Genomic DNA, 19,674 nt, shown 5'->3' on the forward strand with positions numbered 1-19,674 from the left:
ACTCTGTCTCCAGCTGAATTAGAGCTGCTTCCTCTGCAAGAAAGGAGTTGCAGCTTTACACTGCAGTCTGAATGTGTCCATGTCATAGTGGATTTATACATATACAGTAGTATTTATTCATTTTATTATAATATTATTAATACATGTATTATCTGAATAAAGAGTGTAATTAATTCATGTATGATTGCAGTAAAATTATGTCAGTGAGCATTTCTTCCTGTCCATGTGACTAAAGCCAAGTGCATTTAAATGTGTCACGCGTGATGATTGGAGCTTCTGCTTGATTGACTCACTCTCTCCACACACAACTCTGGCTATTTCTGCCGGATGATTTGTCATTTCCGTGACAAATCTGGTCAAGTTTTTGTGTGTATGTTCATCATTGTGCCGATGCGCGTGCGATGCATGGATGGAAATGTCTGCTTCATGTGGAAAGCTGTGATTGTCCGGCGAGGCTGGACTCAAAAACGCCTGCTGTCCACCAGGCCAGCCAGGGGCGCACTGGTCTGCGTTTGATCAGGAATAGACATGGCGTAGGTGTGAGCTTCTGGTCAGGAGACAGGGTCACCCCTCGTGTTGCCAGGCTGGTAAATAGCGACTCATTCTGCCTCTGAGGTAATGCGGGTTCATTGTGCACCGAACAGACCCCGGGCTATGAAGGGGGAATGGGTATGGTGAATGCACAGTGTGTATTTGTATGTATGTTTGTGTGGTGTGTGTGTGTGTGTGTGTGTGTCTGTGTGTGTGTGTGTGTGTGTGTGTGTGTGTGTGTATTTCAGGCACTCACAAAATCAATGGATTTCCATTCAAGCCAGAGCCCTTTGTCTGTGAGTGTGTGTGTGTGTGTGTGTGTCAGTGGTGATGTAATGTATGTCATTGCCTGCTGGGTGAAAGATAGCTGATTGAGAGACAGATGGAGGGCCCATCTCTCCCCCCAACCCAAAAGAGAGAGAGAGAGGTGGGGGGGGGTACTGGGGCAGGGGGCTATTTAGGGCATCAGGGCAGTCGCTGAGAGGCTAGCGTTCCTCTCCACACACCCCAAAATTGCCCCCTTCCCTACTTTTACCAGCACCACTTAGCCCCCGCTGAAAGGCATCTCTGCTGGAGGATGTTTTTGGAGAGGCTACACAACTCTGGGGCCTGTCAGCACGCTGCCTCATCTCCGTCCACCCAAGTCGGAGTCGAGCTGCAGCCGCTCGCCTGACGTTTGGCTTCTGGGTGGACTGGCATATTAAAAATGCATGTGACAACAAAGGCTGCACAGCAGACTGATTTAGCTCATGCTAACTGCTATAAATAGGAGCCACAAGGGTAGGATAGGCTGGGGTGAGATGCACCAGGATAGTTAGAGTGTGTCTGTGTGTGCTTGTGTAAATGTGTGTGTGGGTGTAGTTCTGTCATGTGTGTGTGTTTCTGTGTGTGTGCCTGTACCTGTGTTGGCGGTGGTAAAGCAAGATTAAGCTTGTTTCTTTGTGTATCTTTGAGTATTAGTGCATGAGTGGTTGGGAGACAAAGACTTTAAGTGTGTGTGTGTGTATGTGTAATATATCAATTATATCTTCTACACATTCGTGTGTGTGTGTGTCTGTGTGTGTGTGTGCGTGCGTGCGGTGGAGACAGGTCTCAGACAGGTTCAACCATGAGCTCATGCTCTAATGAGTGTGTGATGATGATGCCTGTGCAGATGCTGCTGAACTGTGTGGAGAGAGAGAGAGAAAGAGAGAAAGAGGGAGGGAGAGAGAGGAAGAGATAGAGAGAGAGGGAGGGAGGGAGGGCCTCTCCCCTCTTTCTCTCTCTTTTCTGTGGCTTTGCCAGACCGGTGAATGAGGCAAAGGCAGGCAGGCTGCCGTGGACAAAGGGGAGGAGCCCAGTCAAACGGCTCTTACATAAGCGCTGGAAAAAGCCAGTCAGCGTCCACGGCACAGTGCCCTCTATTCCTTGCTCTGCCTCACTCCACACACACACACACACACACACACACACACACACCCAAGACTCAGTGTGGACTCCCCCCATGCACGAAACAAAGAGTAAAGAGAGAGGACAAAGTCCGACCCCACTGCACGCACGCACGCACGCACGCACACACACACACACACACACAAAGTCCCACAGGGTAGGGCATCTGAGGTCCCCTGCTGCGTGTGGATGGTTACTGTTGGATGGTGAATGGCCGAGCTTGGCTGGTAATTGATGTGTGTGTGCAATAAGAGGAGGGAGTAGGTGGGGGGGTTGATTTATTCAAGAGTGTTTGCACAGCCACGAGTGGGGGGGGGGGGGGAGGGGAGGGGAGGGGTCCACCCAGACCCCTGTCCCAAATTATTCTTTTCCCTAAATTAGGCAACAGGAGGAGAGTGATGTCACTCTCCGCTTGTGTGAGGCGGTGATAATGTGTGAAAATGTTCCAGACGAGAAGCGTGAGGGTGACACATGTGCATGTGTGTACATTAGGGTGTGTGTGTGTGTGTGTGTGTGTGTGTGTGTGTGTGTGTGTGTGTGTGTGTGTGTGTGTGTGTGTGTACATAAGGGTGTGTGTGTGTGTGTTTTTGTGTGTGAGAGAGGGCTGGGGGTGTCCACAAATAAGTCCTCTAACTTAATTTCTTTGGCTGTGTGGTGGAGACTGAGATGCACATTTGCTGCAGAAGGTTATGTGAGCGCTGTGTGTGTGAGCTGTGTGTGTGTTTGTGTTGTTTGACCAGTGCTAGTCCCTCCATGCATGCCTGCGCTGCACTTGCTGGTAATAGTCTGTAATATCACATGTCCAGATTTAGCAAAGTACACTTCACAGTCTCTGTAGTAGGACCTCACTTCATTTCTGTATTTAGCCCTCTGCACACACACACACACACACACATGAACACACACATTTATATGTGATGACTTCATTTGGGTTAGTACAATTCCCTCCCTTTCTTCTTTTTTCAGTTGTGTGTGTGTGTGTGTGTGTGTGTGTGTGTGTGTGTGTGTGTGTGTGTGTGTGTGTTAAGTTGCAAAGATTTTTTCACTGTGTAATTGATGCATTAGAACTTGGATATTTTTAAAGCATTGCCTCCTGCATATCAATAATTTCTTTCACACGAGACCAAAGACCTTTGGAATCTCTCACATATTGGATCTGCTAAAAGGGAAATGTTCAGCTTTTCCATTACGACATGGACACGTAGGGAGACTCTCTTCTCCCCTCCCTTCTCCCCTCCATGCTTCCATTCTGTGGCCGTTTCTCCCCGTGCTTCTGTGTTCCATGTGGGCTATGGAGCCTCCGGCACGCTGCCTCTCTGTGAGGTGGGAGAGAGAGAGAGAGAGAGAGAGAGAGAGAGAGAGAGAGAGAGAGAGAGAGAGAGAGAGGAGAGAAAGAGGTGGGGCTATCGTTTTTCCCAGACTGCCCTGCGGTGCGGCCTGCAGCCAGTGAGATCAGCGCTGTGGAATGACAGCGTCCAGGCCGGAGCCCCTCTTCCCTCACCACACACACACACACACACACACACACACACACACACACACACACACACACACACACACACACACACACACACCAAGTCACACACTCACACACCAAGTCCAGTCCGGTCCCGCGCAGCCTGGGGCTGAACTGGATTAGAGGCGCTGTCAGCAGGAGAACCAGCCCTGCCCCCGGGGCACATGATGTCACCCATGGCTAGTTGGGCTCCGGGGATGTTACACCAGGTGTGAGAGGAGGGGGGTTGAGTCTGTGTATATATATATATGTGTGTGTGTGTGTGTGTGTGTGTGTCTGTCTGGAGGGGGATGTGTGTTGCAGAGGGTTCTGTTGATATGAACAAAAAAGGGGGCCACATATGGCAGCTGAACTCTGTGTGTGTGTGTATGTGTGTGTGTGTGTGTGTGTTTTAACATGTGGGAAGCTAGTAAAGCACAGACAGTGAGGTTGAGGGTTAGAACTCAGTGGGTTGCACACATAACCTCCTACCCCCTCCTAGGAGGAGTGAGAGATAGAGAGAAAGAAAGAGAGAGAGAAAAAAAGAGGGAGAAAGAGAGGGAGAAAGAGAGCAATAACTGCCGGCCCAGAGACAGCCCACTGGCTGGCCCACCCCAGCTCCCAGAGATGATGTCATCCTGTTTGGCAGTTGCCATTAATAGCTGGAAACAGACAAGCCTTCAGTGAGGACTTAAAGGGCCAGTCAGAGCAGGCTTGGGGAGGCCAGAGACTGGAGCTGTCATTACACCACTTACTCGCTCCGTTCTCATGTCAGTCTCTGGCTAATGGTTTACTCCTGGGCCCCTGGAGGAGAAGCAGGAGGAGGAGAAGGAGGAGCAGGAGGAGGAGGTGGAGGAGGTGGTGAATGAGGAGATGCTTCCCTCTGGCCTTTCTCTCTCACTAGTGCTGCCACTCTCAATCAGCTGTCACATAGCTGCTGTTTGAAGTGTCTGTCCTACGCCCAGGAACAGAAAGAGAAGAACGTAAACAGGCAGATGTCGTGTAAGACGGGGGCTCCTGGTGGTGGTGGTGGTGGTGGTGGTGGTGTAGCCTGCCTGCCGTTATGACAGCACTGAGTGTTTGGAGTGGGGGAGCAGGTCTGTCTGCTCTGACTCACACGCCCATGGGTGTTGAAGGGAGGCTCCTGTGGTTGGGTGGTTATATCAGAGAAACACACACACACACACACACACACACACACGCCCACCATGTGTGTGCACAATCACACACCTGCATCTAGTAACGGCTGGGAGCTGACGCTGCGGCACCCAATGATCTCACCCCTTATCTAAGATAAAAACACCAAATGACCAACATAGCCAGAAGCAAGGCAGGCATTGTGTGCTTGTGTGTGTTTGCATGTGTGTATGTGTGTGTGTTTGAATGTATGTGTGTTTGTGTGTGCATGTGTGTGTTTGTGTCAGAGGAAGAGAGAATGTGTTTGTGTGACTTTGTGTATGTGTGTGTGTATGTGTGTTTGTAACAGTATGTGTATGTGTGTGTGTGTGTATTTGTGTGTGTGTGTGTGTGTGTGTGTGTGTGTGTGTGTGTGTGTGAGCATTTAGTGAGTGCACAAGAGCTCATTGATTATGAGCCCACAAAAGCCTCAGCCACACTCTCTGCTGCAGCTGTGGCGTCCCGGCCAAAGGAAGGCCTTGCCAGCGCGGCGTCTTGTTCTAGCGGGATGCGGGGCGCGCTGGGGGCCAGTGACACTCGAGCAGGTGGCCAGACACCGAATGGGAACCAGAAAGGAGGGAAATTGTAAAGAGTTTCAGGGGGAAGGATAGAGATAGGGACCTCTGTTTAGTCTCCTTCTTTTTCTTACTCTCTTCCTTCTGCAGCTTGTCTTTGTCAAATATATACCCCAGCAGCCGTCTTATTTTAAAGGCCCTGGTGCTTTCATCCTTTGTTAAGAGAGCTCAGGCCTGCCCGCCACTCATTCTTAACGCCTTTCAGCAGCGCAAGCCTCTCCTCAACTCCTCTCAATCCTCATCTCTCCTGCTCCCGCTCTCTTTCTATCCTTTCTCTCTCTGTGTCTTTCTTTCCCTGGCCTGCTGTCTGTGTTCCCTCTGGTGTCGGCGGAGTGGAGTAGGTCGAGGGTGAGCACTAATCCTGGGGTGATGTCATCGCTCCAGACGCCTGCCTGCCTTACTTGGAAGTGGAGCTAATGTATCCCAGATTTGCGCGAGCGATTGGAGAAACCAGGGGGGGGGCGATGTTTCAATCGATCAGCACAGAACCGAGCTTTGTCTTCATGGAGGCACCTCGTGGCTAAGAGTCACGCTGAGATCATCAAGTTAGGATATTAGGCAATTGGTCACTTTTAGTGCACAAACAGTACAGAAGGTCTTGCTAAATGTGTGGCTATGTTTAGATTTGAGGTAATCCACCACTAAGTGTGCAGAACATCATGCTTTTTAGCCTCAGGGCCACTGGCTGCTGAAGTAGGTCTTATTTACTTAGATTGAGCCTTGCAGGGACTTGTAGTGTGTGTGTGTAGGTGTATGTGTGTGTGTGTGTGTCTGTGTCCACACCTGTGGCCTGCCTCATTCCCTCTCCCTCATGCCGATTTCAAGGAGAGATGACATCATGCAGGAAAAGGGAGTGAGAGACAGACGCCAACACCAGATCTAGCTCCCTCTTAAAGGGCCAGCTCTTCATTTCCTCTCTCTTCCTCCTCTCTTGTCTCTGTACTCCTCTCCACTCGTCTTTCTCTCTCTGTCCGTCTCCTGTTCTCTCCATTTCTCCTCCCCTTCCTTTCTTGTCGTCCTGAGTGTCCGTGGTCAGGTCTGTGTTCTGGGTGAAAGGGCACATGTAAAGTGTGCGTCAGGCCTGGTAATGTCGTTTGTGTGGGCCTGCCAAGGCAGACAGGATGTTTCTGTGTCTGCCGAGGCACGCTGGGGCTGCGGGCTGGGGGGGGCGGGTTAGAGGGGTGCGTGTGTGGAGATTAACAGGCGAGGAAGCCCCCTCCACCACCACCACCACTGCCAGGGCTCAGCTGTGCACTCAGCACTCCCCCGCTTGTGCTACTGTGGACGTGTCCAAGGCCTCCGCCAAACCTGGGTGTCCCGCAATTGTGCATATTACTGCACATATTACACCACAGCAGGACTGACTCAGAGCACACAAGCCACCGTGTGCCTCAGTAGGCAAGTTTTACGCCACTGCTAGGGGAGCTCTCCCAACACTGACCTGGATTTTACTTGGAAAAATAATCAATGGTGGCTTTTTTTGGAAAAGGTCAAGGGACTGTTGCTCAAGTCCATGTTTATTTTCTATTTGATGACTAAGACACTCTCTCTCTCTCTCTCTCTCTCTCTGTTCTTCCATTAGGGGGCTTCGCAGCCTTCTCCTCCTGCTTTCCCGGCCTGTGTGAGAGCAAGCAGGCCACCATCCTCCCCATGAGCCTATCCCAGCCCTGCCTGCCCGTCGCCAACGTGGGCCCCACCCGCATCCTGCCCCACCTCTATCTGGGCTCCCAGAGGGACGTCCTCAACAAGGTAACCCCCCCCCCCCCTGGACCCTCCCGCTCTCCTCAGAACACACATACACACACACACACACACACATACACACATTCGCTCCCTCACACACACATTCGCTCCCTCACACACTTGCTCACTCTCCCCACACTTACTCGAGGGCAGAATTGAACGCATTGAGGCAGACTTCCCCCTACACCCACAAGTCCATCCACCCACCGATCAGTTGGCTCCTCAAAACACACGTTCATCTCTCTCCGCACTCACTGGTCAGAGTCAAGCAGAAATGCAAATATGTGGTTAGTGTCAGCACCTATTCAGTTAGAGTGACATACGGAAACAAGTGGGAGGAACATGACATTAACGTATCGTGACAGCAAATATGCATTTTATTATTATACGGCCTCCCTCACACACCTGCTTGGGTGGGGTTACTCAGGAAAGAGCTAGAATCTTCTCATGATCTAAAATGTCAGGTATGGAAGTCTAGAATAACAGGAGGCTGGTGACAAGCTGCGCTTTATCTCTTCCCAGTGTGTAATGACATGTTAGAACATACTTTTCCTTCTTGGGGCTGTTTGCATACCCAGGTAAAGCATTAGTGCTGTGAGAAAGGAATGCCATGAGATCATCGCAGATAAGCAATGAGTGGCATTCCGCACGGCTGTCTTCTTTTGAAGCCACAGCTTGTTTTCAAATGTCGACCCCGTCAAAGTGATTATTGAGCTCCCTAGCGAAAGCATTTTATCACCGCATACCATCTCTGTTAGTCTCTCACGCACTCACACCGCGGGCATAAATAAAAGATAAGATTACAGCGGCTGCCAACAATGGTGGGTTTTCTCAACAGCCACAAGTTAAAGGAAGCTTCACTAACTTCCTCATTTTTAAACAAAGAAAGAAAACTCCTACGACGTCACTGAGGGGTGAGGTCACTTCTTGTGAAATCTGACATGACATGGTGGACTCATGGCTGTCTCTGTTGTTGGTCCAGGAGCTGATGGCCCAGAACGGCATCACCTACGTGCTGAATGCCAGTAACACCTGTCCCAAGCCAGACTTCATAAGCGAGAGCCACTTCATGCGCATTCCCGTCAATGACAACTACTGTGAGAAGCTGCTGCCCTGGCTAGACAAAACCAATGACTTCATCGGTAAGTAGGCTCCACTGGGAAACCGCATGCTATTACATCCTGCTGACACAGCGTGAGGGTGTGTGTGTGTGTGTGTGTGTGTGTGTGTGCGTGCGTGCGTGCGCGTGCGTGTGTGTGTGCGTGTGTGTGTGTGTGTGTGTGTGTGTGTTTTTGATCCCTCTGAATAAGCATCCTGTAAAGCACCTGAGTGGGAGGTCTGCTGATGGTGGGCTTGTAAAGCAGGATGTGGAATTTTTGTTGTTGTTGTTATTTTCTTAACGGACTGCTGTGCTTGTCCTCCGCGGCCGAGTCCCAGAGCCTCCCTGCGTGCCCTGACCTGACGTGTGTGTTTTTCGCTCTCCTCTCTCTCCACAGACAAAGCCAAGGTGTCAAACTGCCGCGTCATCGTCCACTGTCTGGCCGGCATCTCACGCTCGGCCACCATCGCCATCGCCTACATCATGAAGACCATGGGCCTGTCATCGGATGATGCCTACAGGTAGATACCTAGACAGACACACTTATGCACTTAGTCTCATTAATAATGAACAGTTATAGTTCATAATAACAAGATTACATTAGAACTCTCTTACAGTACAGCTCACAATCCTAATTAGATTACCTTGTTGAATTGTTTTTAGCATAACCTTTATACCTAAACCATGTTGCAAGTCAGACATGTCTCTAAAAGCTTGCTTGTTTTGGCAGATTTGTGAAGGACCGGAGGCCTTCGATCTCGCCCAACTTTAACTTCCTGGGCCAGCTGCTGGAGTTTGAGAAGGGCCTGAAGGTGCTGAAGGCTCTGACCTGCCACCCCATGCGGACGCTGACGGAGCGGCATGAGGAGGAGCAGGAGATGCGCGAGGTGCTCGGGGAGCAGAGGGAGGCCAGCTCCTCTCTGGACGGCCAAGAGCTCGGCTCTGAACCCAAACTCCCTGTCCCCGGTGCTCTGAAGCAGGGCCTGAACGGCCTGGACCTGTCTGCCGAGCACATCGCCGACACCAACCGTCTCAAGCGCTCCTTCTCTCTCGACATCAAGTCCGTGTACGCGCCCGGGCAGTGCCAGCGCCTCTCGCCACCCAAGCTGGCGCTCACGCCCATCAGCTCGGAGGACGTGCCCAAGCTGTGCAAGCTGGACAGCCCCGGCAGCAGCGGCGGCCAGTGCTCGCCCGTGCCCGACAGCCCAACCGGCTCGGCCGAGTCGCCCAGCGGAGGTGGGCCGGGCGAGGCCCGCGTGCGTCAGCGGAGGAAGGGGAGGCGCAGCAGCAGCAACAGCAGCAGCAGCAGCAGCAGCAGCAGTGGTAGCAGCACCCTTAGCGAGACCTCCACCCCTCCTACACCCCCACACTCCCTCTCCCTCAGCCTGAGCCTCCCGCACCCACTGCTCGGACCCCATCACCCCTCGGAGTTGGGCGGCGGCGGCAGCACCAGGAGCTCCCTGCTGCTGAACCTGCCCACTGGCGCCAGCCCCATCTGGACCCAGCACAGGGACACGGTGCAGGCCACCACGCCCAGCACCCCCACCGGCGAGTGCCCATGGTTCCTGGGGTCCGGCTGCGGTCCCGCGTCGGCGCTCGCCTCCAACTCCTCCTCCTCCTCCTCCTCCTCCTCCTCCTCGGTGGTGTCCTCCTCCACGCTGCGCTTCGGGAGCAGCTCCGCGTACGTGGCGTTCGGCTGCAGCGGGCGCGCGGGCTCCGGCGAGGAGCGGGTGCAGCTGCGGGACAAGCCCCAGGAGGGCAGGGACGCTCGGGGCAGCTGGCACGAGGACTCATCCGCCACCGCCGCCGCCTCAGCTGGCGGCGGCAGCAGCGTGGTGGACAAGCAGTTCAAGCGCCTCAGCTGCCAGATGGAGTTCGAGGAGGGCATCTCGGAGACGCACTCCCGCGAGGAGCTGGGCAAGCTGGGCAAGCAGTCGAGCTTCTCTGGGAGCATGGAGATCATCGAGGTCTCCTGACGCCACAACCTAGGACTGACCTGAAGTGGACAGACAGGAAGACTTCAATTACCTGGTGGTTACACTATTACACGGGCCTTTTTCAGGTCAACTTTGATTGTTGGCTTGGAAGATTCCTGCCTCTCAGAGACAGATAGTCAAACAGACAGACAGTTCAGATATTAGGGTCTCTGTGTTGGACAGGTTGGACTATGAGAAAAAGGCTGCAACTGTCACAGAGTGGCAGGCCAATGCAATGCAAGCTGGATTTTATGGCAAAGGGAAATTTGCTCTCATGTGCTCGATGGACAGTTCGTACTGACAGAGGCAAAAAGAAGGACATTCAGTTTATCCTAATGTTGGACTGCAGTACTTTGAAAGAAAAGTGCCATACTCCAGCACCAAAGGAAAGCTATGAACATACACACACACACACTGACAAACACAGACAGACACAGACAAACACACACACACACACAAGGCGTGCTACTGTACCATTCGAAATGAAGGATGCGCTTTGGGGAGAGCTCAAGCTCCCAGCATGCCTAAATTAATTAACATGAAGAGAACTGTGGGTAACCACAGGTGAAAACATAAAAGATGCTTTTCAAAAATACAGTTTTGTTTTTCTTTTGACATACTGTCAATTTTGTCAGTGTTAACAGCTATATGCGCCGCAAAAGTATTAGTTGTGATGATATCCTGTGTGTTTATGGTAGGAGATGTGCCAATGGCGCACTCTCAACCAAACTACTGTAACTCCTCCTCCAAATGTACACTGAGCATGCTCTAAGTGGCTGGCTACCTACAGACAGACAAGCTGTGTACCCACAGCACTAAGCTTTATATATATTAAAATATATATATCCATACACATATACATGCATATGTAAAAAATCATACTGCAATTTTAATGGACAAATGTTTTATCCATTATTTTTGTTTTAATTTATTTTATCTGTTTCATTCTGGCAATGAGAAATAATATAATATTTGTGAACTCATGTTGTTTATTTCTTGCAGTTTAACTGTATTGTATTTATAAGAATGCAAACACTTACAAACAAAACACAAACTTCAAGCAATACAAAATGATTTTTAAAAGTCTCTATCAGTCTGACAAACCTCCTCTTGTGTGCCAGTCTTTCATAACCTCCACATGCATGCCATGATCGAGAACCCCTTGCCTGACTAGAGCTCCCCCTCTGTTGTCTCTACTATACAATATATACTGGCTATAGGTATGCACATAACGAAGAATGAACATCATATTTAACATGAGAAGAGGCAGAGACTGCCTTTTTATTCTGAACTTGGTTGCAGTGCGGCTTTCGAACCTCAGCATTGCGCCTGGGAAACACTCCCACTGCCCTGAGAATCCAGACTAAGCTCCAAACTCACTGTGCTCTAACACCCCCCCACCCCCCCCTCCCGCCATTTACACACACCAGTGAAGCACACAACACTCATGGAACGACTGTTTAACACCACCTGTTTCAGGCGCCCATTTAACACCACCTGTTTCAGGTGCCCATTTATCACCACCTGTCCCCGGCGCCCATACAGTGGAATAGACCGGAAGTCTAGCAGGGGTGGGTGGGTAGGTGGGGGGGCATTCTCAGTCTCAGGGGAAACTCCCAGGATCAATTGGTTTCATTGAGCACACGGACACAATAAAGGCCTCGTAGATCATTTCTTTCCTTCCCCCTCTCTCTCTATTATTATTCCCCAATCTATCAGTACCCATTGCGCTCTCACCTGTGTGTTGTGGAGTGGGGAGAGGGCTTTGGCTCGGCACAAATGTGAACAGGATAACTCAATATGCAGCGCAGAATCGCAGCTTCCTTTTCTCCTGTTGGCTTTCGCTTGTGAGTAAGCCTCCTGCTGCTGCTGGGTCTACTGTGTTCTTTTCTGTTTTTTATCCTCAGCCTATTAATGTGGAAGAACAAGCAGGCGATCCTCGTGTTATTATTATTATTATTATTATTATTGGTCATTTTGATATTGTAAATAGCAACATTATGGATACCTTAGGCTGCTTGATGCAAAATACCTCAGGTTCTATTCAAATGCTTTTTCTTCCCCTTGTACCTGTTTTGTGGAAATGAAACAAAATACAAGCAAAACCACATGCTCTCCTCTCTGTGTTTTTCTTGTGATGCACTCACACACACACACACACACACACACACACACACACACACACACACAATTACTTGACAGAAAGCATCACGTAATTTTGCTGGTCTGGAGTATCTCTGATTATAGACCTAATGACAGTTTAATTGCCATGCAGCACCTTACACATAAGGAGACCATTTAGCCTGTTTAATAGTCTAGGGTATTATTATCACAGTTGGTTATACACTTACAGTGCCCTTACATACTTATTTTTGCCAGCAGTGCCACTGCTGGGGCCATTTTGGTGCCCTAAGCCAGTTGCTTTGTGCCCCCAAAAAAAAAAAAAAAAATTGATCGGGATTAATCTTAAATTGTTAAAACATTTATAAGTATAGTATAAGTATATACAGCACCCTCCAGAAATCTTTTGGAAATTGATGGAAATGCCTTAAGTAAAAAAATGAGGAAATATCCAACCTTTAAGGACACCAATTTTCTAAATACAGGGGTCATAAGTATTGGCACCCCTATGTTAAATTCCAATAGAGGCAGGCATATTTTTGTTTTTAAAGGCCAGTTATTTCATGGATCCAGGATACTATGCATCCTGATAAAGTTCCCTTGGCCTTTGGAATTAAAATAGCCCCACATCATCACATACCCTTCACCATACCTAGAGATTGGCATGATTTTATTTCAGTTAGCCTATTAGCTGGTTTGATGCTCATTGCGCTCAATGCATATCAAACCAGCTACTGTAATAGGCTAACTGAAATAAAACCATGCCAATGTTTGCCTTTTTAGTCAACTTTAGCAGAGGTGCCAATTATTCTGTAGGGTACTGTATACTTATACTATACTTATAATACATAATACACACCATTACTGTGTGTTTTTATACATTGTCAGTTTGCCACTGCCTGGTGCCCCAAACAAATATGTTCAGTATATCTCACTTTCCTTAGAAAATGACTCAGAATACACTCACAATATGACTTATCAAGGAACATATGAGGACATGTTTCCAATGAGTGACAAAAAAGGCCTGGCCCTGTTTCAAATTAACTGCCTTTATGCATTCATGAGTCCTCACATACAACAAGTATGTAAGAAATCCACACCAGTACCAACAGAAATACTTCAGTGACCGTGTAAAGACTAACCGTAGGTTCATGTGATTTCCATCATTGTAAAATAGCTTTCCTATTCAGAAGCCATTTTTATTCTTCACTGATAAGAATACATTTTTCTACAAGATGTAGATCTTTGTTCGACTGTTGGCTTACTACAGATTTGCCTTCTTTCACGATACTGTCACTTTCCCCCAATATCTTTCATTTCAAGAAGTTTAACACTAAAATATCACCCCTCACACTTTGTGGCCAACTGTTACAGGATCATAAAAGCTTCATCTAGAATTCACAACCGTGCAAAAAGAGTAATTGATGTAAAACTACTGTGTGCAATTCCTAATAGCTCTACCCTCTCTCACCCGTAGAGTGACAAAGCATGTTCAGGCCACTTTGAACCATGTTGTCTTTTCCCCTCTTGGTTAGCTCCATACAGCGGAGTTTGTTGGAGTTAACCCTTAAAGGAGAATGTTGAGAAATGAACGTTCTAAAGAATATCTGGGTTCATTGAATTCAACATAGAATTTTGAACTCAGAACTTAGAACGTTCAAAAACCTACACCTTTAATGTGGGGTGCAGGAGGTTGGAGTTAATGTGGGGTGCAGGGCCGATGGAGTCACTGGAGTAGCGATCCCAGCCCGACCTTTAGGGCAGCTGTGATGCAGTGGGTCGTGGGAGCAGGCCCTCTTTGATGATGTAATATGTTCTAGATTTACTCCTAGGCCTAGAAAAATCTCCCCCAGGGGAAAGTGTGTGTGGTGTGTGTGTGTGTGTGTATGTGTGCTTGAGTGACTGACTGACGAAAGCTTGAGTATGTGACGTCTTTCGTAACGTAATGTTTTCTTAGTGGATATTTTGGGCCCTGTTAGTCACAGAGAAAGCTCTGTTCGTGGACAGATCTTTAGAGGCCCACTTAAGTCGTGCAGTCCACTCTCCTGTTATGAGGTCATTCTGTCAAATACAGTACATTACAAAAAGCTCAGGAGGAATCACGAGTCGTCCATATATTCTCACTCCCACACATAAATCTAACAAAAATATTTCATGTCAAATGCATGTAATAAACAGCCTTAAACAGCAGAAGGACATTCATAGCACTTCTATTGTACAGACAGACCACTTCAACTACACTCAACTGACCCAAAGAGGGCAACAGTTTTGTGATATGTCATTACCATGGTCATCACCATGTCATGCACCAAAAAAAAAAAACACATTTCTTTGCATTTTGTTTTGTGTATTTTTGAAAAACCGACAGGATATACGGGCCAGAATTCACTCCAGCATGTAAATCCCCCTCCCCTGCCACATCACAACTTTACTTGTCATCGGTTAACTGAGGCTACAAGTGGCTGGGTGGGGATTAGATCACTGGAGTTAATTGCCGATTGTTCCTCCATTATAGCAATCAACAGCCAACAGCCAAGTCTAAAAGCAGGCGGCTTTGCAATGGGCTAGGTGGTAATCACAGTGGCGCGCGAAGCGGCTGGCAGAGATGTCGGACGGCCCTGTGAAATGAAGCTGATGCATGGTTTTGTGCTGTCCGATTATGAGCGGCCCATTGTCATTCTAAACCGGATAAATGGGACGCTGCTGAATGGCAAGGAGAGGGAGGGTTTGGCGTTTGAATGTGTGCTAGTGCATGTGTGTGCAATTTTGCACTTTTAGCTTGCTTGTTAGTGCAGGTTTTTTTTGTGCGTGTGTGATTGCGTGGGTCTTTGTGTGCAGTGTGCGTCAGTGTGTGTGTGTGTGTGCAATTTTGCACTTTTAGCTTGCTTGTTAGTGCAGGTTTTTTGTGCTTGTATGATTCTGTGGATCTTTGCGTGCAGTGTGCATCAGTGTATGTACGTGCATGTGTGTGTGTGTGTGTGTGTGTGTATGTTTGGAGATAGGGTCCTGGCAGTCATGGATATCTGAATGAGGAACAGTCGGGCTCAGCAGTCCTCAAGGTGTCCTACCTGCTACCTGGTAAGGATCTGCTCGTCTCTCCAAAACCCTGCTTAACCTGACGGCACCTTGCGGGATCTGCTTTCACTGTGTGTGTGTGTGAGAGAGAGAGTGTGTGTGTATGTGTGTGTCTGTGTATGTGTGTCTGTGTGTGTGTTTACAGGCGGCCTCACTTACAAAAAAGCCCAGCCAAAAATATGACCCACCAGGAAGCCCTCTTCCTCTGCGTGGTCTTAATAGTGTGCAACTGACTGGCTGAGATCTATGAATGGTAATTTTATATTGAGTGCCAAATTCCGTGTTTGATGGCAATTAAGAGTTAGAAGCTATAGTAGGCCAACGAGAGACATTACTCATCCACTGTTTGTCCCGCTGCCCACTGACACCCAGGCAGATTTACACATTCGCTAACGGCAGAGAAAAAGCATGTGCATGCACAAAGAGTCTGCAGACCAGTACACACACAGTGTGTGGACAGACACACACACACACACACACACACACACACACGAGAGCATGCTCACACACACACACATACAGTACACACACACACATAGAGCACACTCATACACAGTCTCTCTGTCACACACACACACACGCATGCATGCGCACACAAGCACACAGACACACACACACGATAGAGGAAGGAGCAGCTAAGGGAGCTGATTGATTCCAGACGTGGCCATGTTACGTGCCTGCCTGGCGCCTGGAGCCCAGGCCTCATATATGGAAACTGTTAGAGTTCTTACGTCACCACCATGTTTCTCTCTTTTCCTCGTTCTGGAGCAAGTGACTAACACTGCCTCTAAAATAAACAGGATTTCTTCCCTTTTCGCCCCTTTCTGCGTCCTTACATAACCCTGCCTCTGTAAGCCTGGCTCCTGCTGGAGCTCCTCGGCCACGGGGCCCAGCGGCAGTGAGTGGAGTAGGGCCTTTTTTTCTTCCGCTTGTCCCCTGAGTATGTCCACATGTCGACAGTCGAGAAACAAGACGAAATTCAGATGACATCAGGGTGATTGGGCGATGAGAAAGCAGCTGAGAACGGTGAACGCCGGCCAAAAAAAGGTATCTGGCAGAAATTACGCTCGAGTCCGTGGATAATCTGGTCATGATGACACGTTCTCATGCTTTTGCAATGTGTTGATCTCATAGCTGTCTCCTATACACACTCAAGCAAATATGCTCCCTGCACACTCGCCTTGTGCAAGCCTACTGCACACTCCAGCTGGCGCTGAAAAGGACTCAGTCTTTTTAGAATCAGTGAACCTCTCCAAAGAGAGTCAGTGCCATGCACAGGCTGAACAACAAACATTTAAATGGTCGTGGATATAATGTTTTTGAGTGGAACTTGAGAAGTTTTCTTTTTGTTTTTAAATTAAAAAATATTAGCTAGTAGCCAGTTGGATTTTGAAATATCTTGGACACAATTCCCCTGGAACAGAGAGCAAAGGGCTGCTGTTCATTGCAGTAATTTAGTGCTGCCACCTACTGTTGCATTAAGAAAATTAGGATTTGAATTGTTCATCATAGGCCTTTCATAAGCATTTCCTCTACAATTCAGCACTATTGCTATTAATTAATACAGTGTAAATGTAATCACATTTTGGTGTAATTAATTTTTTGTTTATGTTATTGACAACATTGTGTTTTGGTCTGCTCACATTTAAGTTGTGATGGAGTTTGGATGATGAAAAGACTGACTGAGAGAGAGAGAGAGAAAGAGAGAAAGAGAGAGAGAGAGCTGACAAGTGAGGATGACTTGCTGACGCCTGCTCCGCTAACAATCAGATTTTTGGTCCTGACTGGGATATCATGTATCTTACGGAAGAGGTCTGTTTGCTCCTATCCAATAACAGCACATCTGCAGCTATGGGACGGAAGGCTGTGGGAGGACACTCAGGGGTCACTTACACCTAAAACATCTCAGAGACAATGCTGCACTTTCTGACCTGTGCCGTGTCACACCTTTAGGATGGTGCATGCATTAACTGCAAAGGTTTAGGCATACAGCCAAAGTCATCGGCCTACTGACCATTACAGAGGTTAATACATGGATCCCAGCAATTAATAGTAGAAGAACTGTAGAAGTATGCTGGTAAAAATCATGTGGCCCCTTTCTATACATTCCTTGCTTTACTGTAAATAGTGCTGTGACAGTATGTCTCAGTGATCAACAAAACCTTCTTTTAAATCACAGTCGAATCTGAATGGTAGAGAAATAGAATGGCAGACATATCTATGGATTAGTCTACTGCCTCAGTTGGTTGCTTTTCCCTACTGTGTATTTACGTTTGTATTTTGTATACCTGTATCCATCACAACAAGCTAAATCTGCACTAAATAAAGTTGCACTCTTATTGAACAGTGCATTACAGTATTTTTCCAGAGCATTTGGTGCTTTGATATTAGGCCTACTATTACTATCAGACGCTGACCACAGTGCTAACGGCCTGAGCCAAATAGGCCTAATACTGCAACAGCATCAACAACAAGGTCAGATTCATTGCAGAGTAGCCACCTCAAGATAGCCTAGAAATCTAGACGCACCCTAGCGGCAACAAATTAAATTTGCTGCCAGGGCTAGTCTAACAACTCTCCGTTGGCTTGTGAGCTCGAAAAATTAAACTTCTATCAGGCCAATCAAATCGTGTATAGAGTCGTTAGGCGGGCTTAACATAATGATTGATGCCAGAGTTGCAACGGTTTGGCTTGAATTCCGTGCTACTTGAAAACAAATAAGATAATGTTGCTGTTGGCGAACAGTGTGACACGAGTTAAGCTTTTATTAAGTTGGCAAAAGTTTGAACTAGCCAACTAGCTCTGCTGGTGGGAAACGCCATGTGGGACTCATAGCTGTCCCATTGCGTGCAGAGAGAATTTGAAAGACAACCGATTATCCCGCCCCTCGGACTGAGCGCTGCGAACGGTGAGTGCCCAGACCCGTACATTTTAATGTGGGTCTGGCTCGTCAGGCTAACAGACGGGGATCTACCAGCAGAGTGCCAGTTCCGTTGTAGGCTAGGACAAAACAGTCCCAGTGCTAAATGCAGTCCGTCTCCATGCCTCCTCAAAAGAAGAGTCCTCTGTTTTTGGAGCGTAGGCCTATGGCCAAAGTCACAAGGCTGATTTCACAATCTATTTTCTACCCATTGGCAATAAAAGTTTATGTGACGCCTACATCACATTTCTTATTTATGAGAGTAATGCAAGATGACACTTGTTAATGTCCCTTTTTGGATTCATGCATAAACCCGTAGGCCTAATTATTTATTGATGAGGCGATAACCCCTTGGCTCAGCCTATATTCTTCGTTCTCATCTGTTCCACTTATCGTCCTTCTCTAGCAAATCAGTCCAAGAGGCATAAATAATATCTAAATGCATATAAATAATAAAAACAAAACACTGATGAAAACGACTGAGTTCACCGTCACTTGAAAATAGACTGCAGTGCTTGTGCTTTGCTCTTCAGGCTTTAGAATTTGTGCTGGCATTGCTTTGCGTTTTTCTCTGTGTTGAATTCCCCCATTGATAACGATCGAAAGACTGCGATTGTTGGAAATGCACTGAGCAAACCTGCGGAAGCTGTGTGAATGAGCGCTGGAAATCTATCCCCGTTCTGCAGTGAGGTCATCGTGGTGAATGAGTGAGGTGTTGCTGAGTGCTGAGAACTGCGCGTGCTGATGGCTTCATATCGATCAGAGGCTCTGTATCAGTGGCAGGAAGGCTCCAAGGGAATGACCTTGTCTATCCATAAACAAACGGCTTCACTGCAGAGGCCAAGTGAGGGACAATGTGTCCCCCGCAGATGCAACTGCCAGCATCAGGCCATAGCCTATTTTTGTCCATCGAAAGCATGACCTCTCCCCCACCTCCTCCTGACGACAGACCTGTTTACTCTAGGCTAGGCCATGCCATTAAAACATGGATGTATACATATCTGATATGATAGCTTTAGATCTTATATGTAGAAAATGAGAAATAATCCATAATCTAACTGCAGTCCAAAATGGTTCATTCTCAACGTGTTAGGTGAGAGAAAAGGTCTTCTCATCCCAAACAGAGACAGACAGTGCCCTCTAGTGTATTGCAGTGGTAAGACATAGGCTAGACTATAAATGAGGGGTAACAGTTATAACGGATATGAAAATCTTCTTTTGGGTAGGCTAGCCAGCCTATATGATTATACGGTATATACCCTGTAAAAGATTAATAGGGATATGGCTATTTGCTGTTTCATGGAGGGTCAGAGGAATATGAACATAGCCCTAGGCTAATTGAAGTCAAAGTCTTCTGGAAGAGCATTTTATGTTTTAATCTTAAAACAACTTCTCCTTCATGTGGCAACATAGTGTCAAATATGACAACACAAGACAAGTTGTTAATGTTACATGTTACAATGTCACAATCTTAGGCTACATGTTACACCGATTCTTTCTACTTATCAATGCTGTTTAATTTATGACGCATTGCT

At 47.8% G+C, this 19,674-nt stretch overlaps 1 protein-coding gene across 2 annotated transcripts in view; it reads left to right on the forward strand.

Annotated features, from left to right (window-relative positions):
• The window catches only part of LOC125306744 (dual specificity protein phosphatase 8-like), a 53,513-nt gene extending 41,380 nt beyond the window's left edge, over positions 1 to 12,133 (forward strand). For both annotated transcript variants that reach the window (XM_048262239.1, XM_048262240.1), the window contains 4 exons: positions 6,788 to 6,954; positions 7,931 to 8,090; positions 8,445 to 8,568; positions 8,778 to 12,133. In XM_048262239.1, coding sequence (XP_048118196.1) covers positions 6,788 to 6,954; positions 7,931 to 8,090; positions 8,445 to 8,568; positions 8,778 to 10,023 — 1,697 coding nt within the window. In that variant the 3' untranslated portion in view covers positions 10,024 to 12,133. The remainder of the gene's footprint in view (positions 1 to 6,787; positions 6,955 to 7,930; positions 8,091 to 8,444; positions 8,569 to 8,777) is intronic.
• Positions 12,134 to 19,674: the final 7,541 nt, after the last annotated feature.

Source organism: Alosa alosa, chromosome 14 (assembly GCF_017589495.1).
Source record: "Alosa alosa isolate M-15738 ecotype Scorff River chromosome 14, AALO_Geno_1.1, whole genome shotgun sequence".
Lineage (NCBI taxonomy): Eukaryota > Metazoa > Chordata > Actinopteri > Clupeiformes > Clupeidae > Alosa > Alosa alosa.